Source organism: Dermochelys coriacea, chromosome 8 (assembly GCF_009764565.3).
Source record: "Dermochelys coriacea isolate rDerCor1 chromosome 8, rDerCor1.pri.v4, whole genome shotgun sequence".
Classification (NCBI taxonomy): Eukaryota; Metazoa; Chordata; order Testudines; family Dermochelyidae; genus Dermochelys; species Dermochelys coriacea.
The window spans coordinates 42,291,399-42,304,294 of NC_050075.1; the positions used below are offsets into that span (position 1 = coordinate 42,291,399).

The following is a 12,896-nucleotide window of genomic DNA, read 5'->3' on the forward strand; positions in this document are numbered from 1 at the left end:
AGATGCTGGGATCTTGCATCCTCTCATCTTTCAGGGTCCTAGAGCCCAGACTCCAGCCCAAGCCCAAATGTCTACAATGAAAACAGCCCCTTAGCCTGGCCCTGCAACCTGTGTCAGCTGGCACGGGCCGGCTGTGGGGTTTTAACTGCAGTGTAGACAGACCCACTGAGACCTGAAGCTGATTCCCCCCTGCAGCAGCATGCCCTGACCTCTAGGTCCATGGCCAACCCTGAGCATCGGAGAATGTGGGGCCCTGCTCCAGAAGAGCCCTGCCCAGGCCATGGCAGTCCGAACAATTTCTGGCTGCATTTACATTTCTGCTGAGCTGTGCTGCCCTGATTGAGGGTCGTAGCCGGGCCAGGCCCCTGCCCTGGAGACAAGGGCAGTTGATACCCATGATATTTCACTGGCCCACGCACCACACAGAGCAAACAAGCACTCAGCTCTCATCAGGTGCGAGACCTAGACAGTAGGGTCAGTACACGCTGCACACATTAGCCAGCCCCTGGACTGTCAATCCTAGTAGGCTGGCCGGGCCGGGCTAGGCTGTGTGCCCCTCTGGCCCCTGGGGTGTGGCGTCCCATTGTGTGCCTCCACACAGTGGAGCCAGCAGTGCTGGGGGCTGTTTGTGCTGCCTGCCTCTGCCGATAGCACAGGGGATTGGCTTGCAGCACAGTGAGGTTCCCGGAGCGCTATGTGCGAGTCACTGCACAGGCAGCTGGGCCAGGGGCAGGTCATGTGGTGTGAGGAAGGATGTCTGTGGGTTCCCCGATGGCCCTGGCAGAGTGCCTGTGGGGGGCAGCTCTACTCCTTCCTTCAGTCCCACAGCTCTCGCTGTCTCCCTGACTTCTCTTCCTAGCTGCTCCCCCTCAAACTGACCGGTGCCGTGGCCCAACTGGATCTGCCAGGCCCTCTCGCTCCCTGCGGACTGTCCCTGATGAATTCCTTCCCCCACCCGGGGTGACCTTGGGCTCTCTCCTCCTGTGATACCTGACTCCCACCCCTCAACCCTGGCTAAAATCAGACCTATCCCCTTGTCCAGGCCCACACCGAGGCCCGCCTGCATCACCATAACCCAATGGCCACTTGTCACTCCAGCCATTCAGAACACAGCTACCGTCCCTCCATCTCCACCCAGTTTCAGACCCCCTCCTCTGCCTGCTCCTCCCTTCCTGCATCAAGGCCTAGCAACTTGGCTTTGCCATCAGGACTCTGCCACTTCTGGCTTATTCACCACTGTCCATTTCCACCCCACCCTTTCCAGCACACCAGCCTCTCACACAAACCCCTCCACATGGCCCCCTGTGCACGTGCTGCCACCTGGACAGCCCCGCGCCCCGCTCGTCTTTGGCATGCCGGGGTAATAACCACCATGCGGGCAGCACCTGGGCCACGGCCACTTGTGTCTGTTGCGTCTGCTGCTGCAGAAGCTGCCGGAGAAGCTGCATTTGGTGATGAGTGGAGAGGGGAGTCCCCAGGTCCGGCAGCTGGGACGAGGAGGGGAGCAGCAGCTTGGGCGATGCAGTCAGGATACTCTCGGGGTGGAGGGAGCCCTGGAAAATATAGAGAAAAGTAAAGCTTGACTCACTCTGCGTGCTGCCCCTCAACGTTCCACAGACACTCCAGTAACTCGCTCCCGGCCGAGCCGAGACCCCTGCGGGCCGGGCGGGTCAGTGCCTCATTCTCTGTACTCCCCTGGCCCCGTCTGTCTGTAGCCATCTATTTCAATTGTCAGCTCTCTGGGCCAGGGACTGTAGCCCAGACCTGCAGGGCTATATAGTGCCTAACTCCCACACCAGTGCACACCAACGAGACCTCCTGTGTGCGAGAACAGCATTAATAGCTAATCACAATGACAACACTAACCCTTACCAGTCACACAGCTCTGCAATTCCAAATCATCACACAGCTGTAGATTAATGCGTTTGAGCCAGAACAGCCGTAGGGAGCTTAGGCTCTAACCTCTGACTTCAGTGCAAGCTAGGAGCCTAAGGAACTGACCTTCCTGGGCAGCAGCTCTGTCCTCCAGCTGTGCGCAGAGCAGCCCACTGGCCAGGCCAGCAGGAGGCAGACACCCTGTAACAGACTGTGACACCTAGATGCTCACTCTCCCTGCTGCTGGGGCCGGCTCTGGGCTTAGGCTGACTTTGCTCCAGCAGGTGCTCACTGCTGCCCCCTGAACAGCCACTCAGCCTGGTGAGCTGCCCTGAGCATGATGCTCTCAACCTGGGTCACCTGTGTGCACAGAGCCAGTGGCCACCAACACATGCTCCAAAGCCAGAGCCAGAAGGGTGGTCCCAACCTCACTTGTGGTGGGTGGAGGTCAGAGATTTGCACCTCGGCTCACAGCCTTGCCCTAGCTGCTGGCAGCTGCCAGGGTTGGGGGCAGGAGGCCGCTCCCTGTGTGAGCCCTCCTCAGCAACCCGTTTCTTCACCTTCTGGCTTGTGAGCCCTTGGATTCCCTGGGTTGAGTCTTCTGACTTTCTTCTGCAACCCGGGAGGCCAGAAGCTTCCTCTTCTGAACAAATGGAAACTGAGACTGCCATGTATTCACGGGCCTCCAAGAGCTGGGGCTTTACAAACACACCAAATAGCGAGAGACTAGTGATAAAATAGCAAGAGCTGGCACCACTGGCAAGATGCTCCCTGGGGGACTGGCTCCCAGACAGGCTCTTGATGTCTCACGGCTATGTGTAATACCAACACACTCAGTTGTTGGAGGACGGGATCAAACATAGCTCTTTTAGCCAAGGCTGTAACTAGCTCATCACTCTCTAGCTCAGTGGTTCTCAACCAGGAGCACTCCTGGAGTACCCAGAGGTCTTCCAGGGGGTACATCAACTCATCTAAGTCAGTGTTTCTCAACCTGGGGGTTGTGGGATGGGTTGGAGGGGGTCACAAATGCGGGGCTGGCTTTGGGGGGTAGACACCACGCCATAGGGGGCCCTGTAATGCTGTAACATGCTTCAGTACCTGGAAGCAGGGCTCAGGTTCCAGGGGTACAGCAGTCTGGAAAAGTTGAGAACTGCTACTCTAGCTGGTGTAGGTGCCACAAGAGTGGGACAGAGTGCCACACCAAGCAGACTTGGATCACATAGGCAGTGCCCTGACTCTTCATGCCAGCCACTCTGTTGGCTCCGTGACATGCTACGTCGCACCATTCCTCTCTCCTCTGGCACTTTGGGCAGCAGTGGGACTGCCCTGCCCCGCCCTGGGTGGAGCAGAAGGCCCCCAGCCTTAGAGGAGCCATACGAGTCTTACCTCCCCTAACCCCATGGCACCCGACTAATGACACAGGGTTTAAGCCTCAATGTACTTGGCCTTACTCACAAGAGGCTCACTGCTGGGAGCACTGGTGCAAAGGGCTTCACTGCTGCTGATGTGTTGGGAGAGCGGTTCTAAGCAGCACAGTGCAGCGGTCGCAGGCTCAGACCCCCAACACAAGGGAAGGGGAGAGCCAGGAATGACGGGGGGGCCACTGGCAGAGCCCAGCAGAGCCGTGTGGTCATGAGCTGGGGTTTCACATGGCGCTTTCCCTACCAGACAAACCACATAGCCGGCTACGTTGGCGCCATGAACACAGGGCCCATGTACCTGCACCCCGACTGTTCAGCTCTCACTCCCCGAGGGTAGCCATTCTAGGGGATGCAGTGCAGGCAGGAGCGATGGAATTGTCCCTTCATCAGCACCTCTCCGTGTGCCAGAGCACTGCCAGCTGACAGAGAAGGACTCGGGCCCACTGGCTAGAGCAGGGGACTGGAAACCAGGACGTCTGACTTCTATTCCCAGCACTGCTACCAGCTTGTCATATGAGCCACTGCCTGCTCCATGCCTCGGCTTCCCCACACTCCAGTGGGTACTCACGTACCTTGGATGGGGTTTGTTTGACTGAATTGGTGCAAGCTTGTACACTGCTGTGTGATCTCCGAGAAGAGGGGCCAGGGGAGGGGAGAGGATTATCATCCTGGGGAGCCCCTGGTTCTCTGAACCCCCCTTGCAAGATGGTGCTCTGGCCAACTCTTCCCTCGCCATGACACTCACACAGTCCTGATGTGCCCTGGCCAAGGACCTAGCTCAGCTTTGGCAGGGCTGAGCGGGTGGGACAAATGCACAGGACCACAGCCTAGGCGGGTTAGCGGCTGCCTACTTGCAGGGACGGCTCTGGGATGCTCGGAGTCTCTGCAGGGCAAGTGGAAAGCTGATGTCCTAGGTTGTGCTGGGGACCCAACAGAGGGGTGGTTGTTGCCTGGTCTCTGAAGCACAAGCAGAACTCCTGGATAAAGAGCGACTCTGCTCTGCTGGCCTCTGACACCGGCCAGACGTGCTGGGTTAATGCACCAGGCGATTCTCTCCTGCCAGCAGCTGGGCACTGCCTGCACGGGCTGTGTGGTCAGGCAGAGGGAGACGCAGCTCCACTCCTGCTGCTTTCCCTGGGAAACCAACATTGCTCTGTTCCCAGGAAATGCCACAGCCAACAGGAGCGAGGGGGTGACACAGGGACCAGTTTGTGTCTGGACTGCAGCAGCGCAGGGCACAGGGGAGAGGCTGAGCCCTTGGGGGGTTCCAGGGGAGAACAGGATGAGGGGGAGCCAGTGACTATGAGCTTCTTTTATCGTTGGGGGCTAACTGGAGGGGTGGGGCGGTTTCTGCCCCACTGGGAGATGGGATCAAGGAAGGGCCACTGCCCCTAACAGTGAGTAATGGAGCATGATAGCTGGACTCCCGCCCTGCACTGCCCCTGCCCAGCACAGCCCACAGCAAGAGCCGGGCACTGCCACCCTCAAGGACCGGAGCTGTGTCTGCCACCTGCAGAACCACAGCCTGTGTCCTCAGGGCTCAGTACCTCCCGGGGTTTTCAGAGCTCTGCGCTGACCGGCAATGGGGAAAGGTGTGTGTTTGCTGGAGACACTGTGGTGCCTAGGTTCCCCCTCTCTGGGTGTGGGGCACACAAACTAGCTCTTAACGTTAGAGTGCACAGAGGGGAGTGAACCTGGCCTTCCTCAGGGCCCCAGCGGGGCGGCTCAGGGAAGAGGCATTCCCCATGTTGTGGCCAGCCCCTCAGCTCCCCTTGTTAATGCCCTGGCAGTGCGGGGTGGATGCCAGCTGCCGCCATGAGGACACATGCTGTTGTACCAGCTTCACGCCGTGGTTCCCCCATCTGATCACCCCCACAGAGCTGCCACAGGCTGTTCTAACCCCATATCTAGACATGAGCTCCCTCCCTACCCCACTGGAGGGCAGTGTGAAACCCAAAGGTTCCTTTGAGCTGGGGTGGGGGCAGTGACCCTCATGTGAGCCACAGGGGGAGAGTGTGGGGAGCTCTGGGGCTGCTGTGGGGAGAGAGCAGGGCACCCCCAGGCACAGACCCACATCCTGCTCCCGAAGCCACAGAGCAAAGCTGCCTGGACACACGCTCGGGAAACCATGCTATCTGGGGGGACCCTGGGCCTGTACCACGGCTCAAAGACCTCTTTTGGGGCTGGCATACCTTGGTGTCCAGAGAGTGCCCGGAGTCGTTCCTCACGGCGTCGAGGTCCGTCACCCCCCGGCTGAACTCCAGGGTGCTGCTCCCTGGCGGAGGGATCTCCACTGCATCGATATCGGTCTCCTCTGTGGGGGCAGCTGCCTTCTCAGCTCTGGCTGGGTGGCAGGCTGGGAGGATGCATCAATGGCATGGTCAGAGGTGAGAGGGGACAATGGCAACACTACCCCAGCCCAGCTCCCTGGGCTGAGAGAACGTTGGCCTGGCTAGCAGACAAGGCCCATTCCTCCTTGTGGGGGAAGCACCTGCACACCTGCCATGGGTCACGCATCCCTAGCAGGCAGCCCTGTGTGCACAGAGCTAAGGAGACACTCCAAATACCCTGAGGCCTAGGGGAAAGTGCACTCGGGTCTGAGCCAGGGAATCTGGGCCCATCTCTTCTACTGGTGAAGGTCAATATTTCTGTGCAGTTCTCAGCCCTCTTTCCTGCCCTAGGTCTCACCCCCAAGGGGGCAGGCAAGTATCACCCCCATTTTACAAACAAGGTACCTGACTGGTCACTGAAGGCACAGCTGGGACCAGAACTCATCTCTCTAATATGGGAGACCCAAAACTCACCCACTTTGCTATAGTGCCTTTCAGAATGAATTTGTCAAGTCTATGTGCCTAGCTATACTCTCTCACCACTAGACTGCACTCTGCTCCTAGAACCAGGAACAGTGCAACAGACTGCAGCCTCTCCTCTGCCGCCGCCTCAGATTTCAGCTCCACTGTCCCCTGTCCCATTTTATAGTCACCCCATCCTGGTCCCACTATGATCCTGGCGCTGGCCAGGTATCATCCAGGAAGAGAAAGCCTGACACCAAGGAGGCTCTCTGGGACCAGGGGGCTGTTTACCCCAACTCTTTCATGCACACCGGGGCAGTCCTTTGGACTTTGCCTGCTAGCTCCCTCCCCTCTTCTCGGAGCAGTGGGTGCTGGTGGATATCCCCACTTGGCGCCCCCTTGAGCACATCGTTTCACTCATCCCATTCAGTTGGCCTCTGTTCTTCCCAGCTGAGGGCGAAACCGTTGTCAGTCTCAGTGAGGGAGTCATTTGACTGGCCCCAATGACTTATGCTGAAGTTGATGGCCACATGCAAACATTGCAAAAGTGTAAATTAGCTCATTAACTAATTTGCACCACATGACAGGCACAGAGCTGCAGGAGCCCATGGCTGGGGTTTGCTCAGCTGTGCCGGAGGTCAAAAGAACTCTTGTGGTGAAGGGGCTGCAGATCAACAGATCTAAACTGCGTCCTGAGAACATCTCCCCAGAATTGGAGGGTTTGGCCCAGTGACTGTGATAGCAGCTCATTGTGCAGGGCAGCAGCATCCCCTGGGACAAAGGGCAGCCTGTCTCCACCTTCCTGCCAAGCTGCCAACTGCCCGGTTGGTAACATGGACCCTGAGCTCGGTGGTGGGGGCAGTGAGGGACAGAATGGGTTCATGCGGAAGGGAATGGGCAGAGAAAGGAAAACGCCTAATACCTGTATGCCCATATGGTCTCCGAGGGACTCCCTATACTCAGCCTTTCCGGTCCCCAGGCTGGAGCACATGGCATAGCTCGGGGTGGCCAAGCTTACTGACCCTCTGAGGCACATATGACAATCTTCAAATGTTTGGGAGCCAGGGCGTGCCTGTTGGGGCTTGGTTCGGCCCCACTCCTGCTGAAGCCCCAAGCCCTGGCTGATGTGCCCTGTGAGGCTGAAGCCCTGAGCCCCCCCTCTCTGCTGGGCAGAAGCCAGAGGCGACACATGTGGGGTCACATACCCCCCTTGATTTTTGCCAGGATTTGCTAGCCCCACTCGGTCACATGGTGACCCCTCCCTGCATGGCAGCCGCTGGAGCTGGCAAGCTGGGAGCTGCGGCCTGGGGAGAAGCAGCGGCTAAGAGCTGGGAGCTGCAGGGGGAGCTGCTGCTTTTGCTGGTGCCTCTCCATGTGGACCTAACACCTGGGAGCTGCAGGGTGGGGCTGCTGAGAGTAAGAGGGAGGGTGTGCCTGGAGCCTGTGACTCAAGCTGTTGAGTGGAGGCCTAACCTTGAAATTGTGCCCCCCACCACTCTCAGCAGGCACCAGTCCCCTAGGCAGAAGCTCCTAGTCCCACCACCCCGCTGCAGGGCAGAATCCCCAAGGCCCTCCTCCCGCCAGTCTGGTAGGCGGAGAATGGGGGTGAAGTATGGCATCACAGCCAATCAGTGGGGCAGAAGTCTCCCCCAGTCCGGAGCTTTGTGGGGCCCTTTGTGAGACAGAGCTTTGCTGGCCCCCTTCTGCAATCATTCAGGTGAGCTGCTGGGTGGTGGTCATGATGTGACCCCTGCCTGGGGACCCACAGGTCTAGGTTCAAGGCCCAGGATCCCTCACATCAGCCCCTCTCCTGGGAGGTAGGGGCTGGGTTTTCCAGGCTGGTTTTTGTGGAAGGTGTTTACCAGGTCAGGAGTGTGGACATTCTTCGCCAGGTCCTTCTTCAGGCGTGTTGTTTAGGACTGTAGCCTTCCCAAGCCATAAGATGCCAGAGTCTAACCCGTCAGACTCTGGCATCAAGGATCTCACGGAGAATATACTCATCGATGTTATGAACATGTACTGGTGTGGGGTGATGGTTGGGAGCGGTGAGGGAATGGGTCCTGAATGTGGGGCTTCAGGAGTGATGTATGGAAAACTGGGTGTATTTGGAGAGAACGGGGCAAGTTGAGTTCAAAGATGACTGGGCTAATGTGCTGGAGAATGCGGTAAGGGCCAAAGAGCTGGTAGTCCAATTTATGGGATGGCCTGTTCGTGTGTATATTTTTTGTTGAGAGCCATACCTTCTGGCCAAGCAAAAGGGCAGGCCCCTCCTGTCATTGACGGTCCACATGTTGTTTCTTTTTTCTAGGTGTCCTTCAGGTGAACTTTTAGGTCATCTTGGTTTTGACATATCTTGTGTCGTGTCCAGTCCAGTCCAGTCCAGGGCTGCTGGGTTGTGGGAAGTTGTGGTTAACTCCAGGTAAAACCAATGACGGAACCTATAGCTTTGCACTGTAGAAGCATATTCTGCGTTATTGCACGAGAGGTAGCAGCAAGAACCCGTTGTTCTGGTGGAAGTTATGCAGTGTCGAAGATACTGCTCCAGGATCTGGTTGGTTCTCTCCCCTTGACCATTTGTCTAAGGGTAGTAGGTGGAAGAGAGGCAGAAGCAGATGCCCAAAATCCAGAGAGCTTCTCACATAAAGCGAGAGATAAATCACACATTGTGCTCAGAGATCATGTGCTGTGGGAGGCCATGGAGGCAGACAATTTGGTCCACACAGAGCTGGGCTGTTTCCTGGGAGAAGGTTAGGCCAGTGCCGGGGTGAATGTGCCATCTTCGTGAAGTGGCCCACTACTGTCAGAGTGGTAAAAAACCCACCGGACTCGGATAATTCTACTAGGAAATCTAAGGCAATGACTGTCCAGGGGCCGGGAGAGTCTCAAGGGGCTGCAGGAGTTCAAGGGATTCCCAGGTATTTATTGTGTAGCGCCTTGGAGTGGGTACATACATTGCAAAACAGGCCTGCTCTATAGTCTGCATGTGAGGCCACCAGAAGATATAAGAGTCAAGGTGCTGAGTTTTAAAACAGCCAAAATGTCCTGACGGGGGGGGTCATGGCATACTGGTAGGGCTGTAGTCCTTGGAGGCCTAGGAGAACATATATACGCTCATTTAGTAGGTTACTCTGTCTCAGACATTGTGGGGGTCCTTACTTATGGCTTTCTGCTCGACTGGAGGGATTCCCTGGGTGAAGGCTGATCAGATGAGGGTGAGCAGATCTTGGTGGGGAGCTGTGCCCAGAAAGTCCTGAGGCTTGAGGATGGAGGAGGTTTTTGGGTTCAAGTCTTTAAGATCAGTGTCCCTTCTAGGACAAAGTGTCAGCCTTGAGAGTTTGGGTTCCTGGATGACAGGAGATTGCAAAATCAAAGTGCAAAAAGAATAAGGCCCACCAAAATTGTTGTTGGTTGAAGGCCTTGGTCCTATGCAGATATGTGAGGTTCTTACGATTGGTGTACACCTGGGCAGAATATTGGGCCTCTGCTAGATAGTGGTGCCACTCTGCGAAGCCATCTTAATTGCCAGGAGTTCTTTGTCCAAAATTTCATAGTTTGGCTCCGCTGGTAAGTTTCCTGGCACAGAAGACGTGTGGGTGCAGCAGTTGTTGAGGATTGTGCCTTTGCGGTAGAACCGCTCTGATTGCCAGGTTGGAAGCTCTTGCTTTGATGATGAAGGCTTCTGTGGTGTCGGGATGGACCACTTTGGGAGTGATGGTAAATGCAAGTTTTAATTGCTCGAAGGCCTGCAGGGCCTTGGGAGACCACAGGAACCTGGTGTTTTTGAGGAGCAAGGCAGGGAGAGGGACGATCCGCTCCAAGAACTTTGGGAGGAACTGGTGACAGACGTTTGCAAACCCCAGGAAATGCTGTAGTTCATGAACGTTCCATGGTGCTCCCCCATTCGAGGACTGCTTTTCTCTTCCATGGGTCTATTTCAGTACCCGCGGGAGACAGGATGAGCCGAGGAATTCTATGGAGGACCGGTCAAAGGCTAAGGTGACCAGATAGCAAGTGTGAAAAATTGGGACAGGGTGTGGGGGGTAATAGGAGCCCATATAAAAAAAAAGCCCCAAATATTGGGACTGTCCCTATAAAGTCAGGATATCTGGTCACCCTATTAAAGGCAAATTTTTCTAGCTTCATATAGAGACCAGACAGAACAGATGTGCGTCCTGTGTTGTTTGGCACTGTCTGAAAAGATCAGTATGTCACCCAGGTATGCTACCACGTACTGGTCCACAATGTTCCAGAGCACATCATTAATACATGCTTGCAATGTTTCAGCATTTATCAAACCAAAGGGCATCACGAGATATTCAAAGTGCCCATAATATGTGCTAATGCAGGGTTTCCATTGTCCCCAGCTCTAACCTGTACTAGGTTGTGTGCCCCCTGGAGGGCTAGCTTTGTGTGTACCTGGGCGGTGCTCACATGGTCCATTAGCTCGGGGATTGGTGGTAATGGGTATCTGTTTCTAATGGTGACCTGATTCAGGGCCTGATAGTCTGAGGCTTCCAATGTTTTTTTTTCTTAATAAGAAAAAGGACTGTGGCTCCAGCAGGCAAAGTGGATTTAGGAATAAAGCCCTTGGCTAGCTGGAGCAGAGTGTGGCCAGTTCAGGCTCTGACATGGTGTCCATGCACCTGAAGGGAATGTCTGCCCCTGGTTGTAGCTCGACTCGGCAGCCATAGTCCCTGTGTGGGGCAAGGTGTCTGCAGGCGGTTTGAGACATCTTTGAAGTTGCTGTATGTGGATGGAAGTCGAGGACCGGAATCAGTGGGCGGCTCTGAGGGGCCAGCTACCCTGGTGTGTGACTGCTGAGCTACTGCATGCTGCCCACTTCCTGGGGTCAAGCAGTGCTGCTGGCAGAATTGTGAGATTTTAGCTTGTGCCAGATGAGAAGGGTGTTATGGTGAGCCAGCCACAAGAGACCTAGGATGAGCGGAAGTATGGGGAATGGCTAGCACCGCATGCAGGTCTCCCGATGCCCTTGGATAGGAAAGGTATCACTACCTGGGCTCTTGGCTGCTGAAAATGCAGGAGAGGAGAGCAGGGCATGCAGGAGAAACACATTCACTGGCTGTTCCTGCAGAAACAATTGGTGGTGAACATTTCATGGCAAAATTCAAATTGTCAGCAGTAGGCTTCCAGGTCACCCCTCTGAGACGGAGGTGGGTGGGTGGTTCACAGCCCTCCAAACGATGATTTCAGGCTGTGGGCAGGCTCAGGATGCAGCCCTATTGTGCTTTGTGTTTGGCTCACTTTCTGGAGAACTCTCCTCTGAGAAAGGCAGGCAACCACCTTCCACAGAGTGCAGCTGTGCAGCAGAGGGATTGCACAGCCAATCACTGGGCAGCAGGAGGGCAGGATACATGGGCCCTGGCCAGCATTAGGGCAGGAGCAGGCATCAGTGCTGACCGACACTGGGGCTGTCAGTTGACCTAAAGTATTTGCTGACATAACTCCTAGAGGAACAGTGTGAAGAACCTATTGTGCGTGGGGCTCTTGTCCGACTGGATGTCAATGGGTTTGAGTGTATGAACTGCCCCATACGTCCTGCTGGGATGACTCTGAAACCTAATGATGCTGTTTTGAGTTCAGTCCACGGTCACAGCTCAGTATTATGAGGAAGAGGAGGGGGTGAAAGAGGCGACGAGTCTGCAACGGGGCTGCCTGTCAGTGTGTCCCTAAGGGCACAGGTCTGTACTGAGGGGACATCCCATGTGATGCTTTGTCTCAGCACTGGCAGGGTGAGCAGAAGGGCGAGCAGACCAGAGAACCCGGTGGGACAGACAGAGTATACAAAGCAGAGGTTGCTGGTTCTCCTTGCAGGCCTAGTTCCAGAGAGAGAAGGACAGGCTGGACAAGGAGATTGGCACAGATGGGGAACTGGGCACTCTCCAAATGGTCTGGGATTTTGGTGTAGCACGTAACTGAGAGGAGCCAGGGTGCTGGGGTGGAGCGGAGCTGGGGAATGGGCCTGGAGCTGAGTGCTTGGGGGGCCCTGGCAAATGCATCACAGGAGCCATCCCTCGGGGTGACAGACAAGAGAGAAATGCATGCAGGGCCCAGCCTGGCACATGGGGAAGAACAGGCCAAACTGGCTCCGGCTTGACTCCTCATGAAATGCACTCGCTTAACCATGGTGTGCTCCATGCCTAGAAGAGATGCCAATGCTCCTCAATCCTGACCTGCAGCCCCCTGCTATTCCAGCCCTGGGCTCCCCACCCCCAGCTCTGTCATTGCTCCTTAATGCTGACCTGCAGCCGCCTGCTACCTCAGCCCTGGACTCCCCACCCCCAGCTCTGTCTTTGCTCCTCAATCCTGACCCGCAGGCCCCTGCTATCCCAGCCCTGGACTCCTCACCCCCAGCTCTGTCATTGCCCCTCAATTCTGACCCACAGCCCCCTGCTACCTGAGTCCTGGACTCCCCAACCCCAATCTGCTAATGCCCCTCAATCCTGACCCACAGCCCCATGCTACCCCAGCCCTGGGCTGCCTCCCTCCCCCACAGCTCTGCTGACAACCCTCAAACCCAACCTGCGGTACACCCCAAATCCAGTCTGCAGAGATGACCTGTGCCTGCTGATAGTGGGGGGCACAATCCTGGAACAGCTCAAGTTACGCCCCCCCCCCCAGAAAGCAGCAGCCCCTCCCTGCAGCTCCCAGCTGTTCCTCCTGCCTCTGCTTCTCCCTGCCCAGCACAGCTCACAGGCTCAGCTGCCCCATAGGGAGGGGGCCCAGCCACACCATGTGACCGAGCAATCTGGCAGGGCATGTGACCCTGGATGCCCCCCACATGTCATCT

The 12,896-nt window shown here is 56.3% G+C and overlaps 1 protein-coding gene across 12 annotated transcripts in view; it reads right to left on the reverse strand.

The window, feature by feature from the left end:
• Positions 1-12,896, reverse strand: part of LOC119860138 (nitric oxide synthase 1 adaptor protein) — a 184,376-nt gene that overhangs the window by 37,349 nt on the left and 134,131 nt on the right. For all 12 annotated transcript variants that reach the window (XM_043490570.1, XM_043490572.1, XM_043490569.1 and 9 more), the window contains 2 exons: positions 5,489-5,652; positions 1,386-1,553 (listed from right to left, as the gene is read on the reverse strand). In XM_043490570.1, the coding sequence (XP_043346505.1) occupies positions 1,386-1,553; positions 5,489-5,652 (332 nt within the window). The remainder of the gene's footprint in view (positions 1-1,385; positions 1,554-5,488; positions 5,653-12,896) is intronic.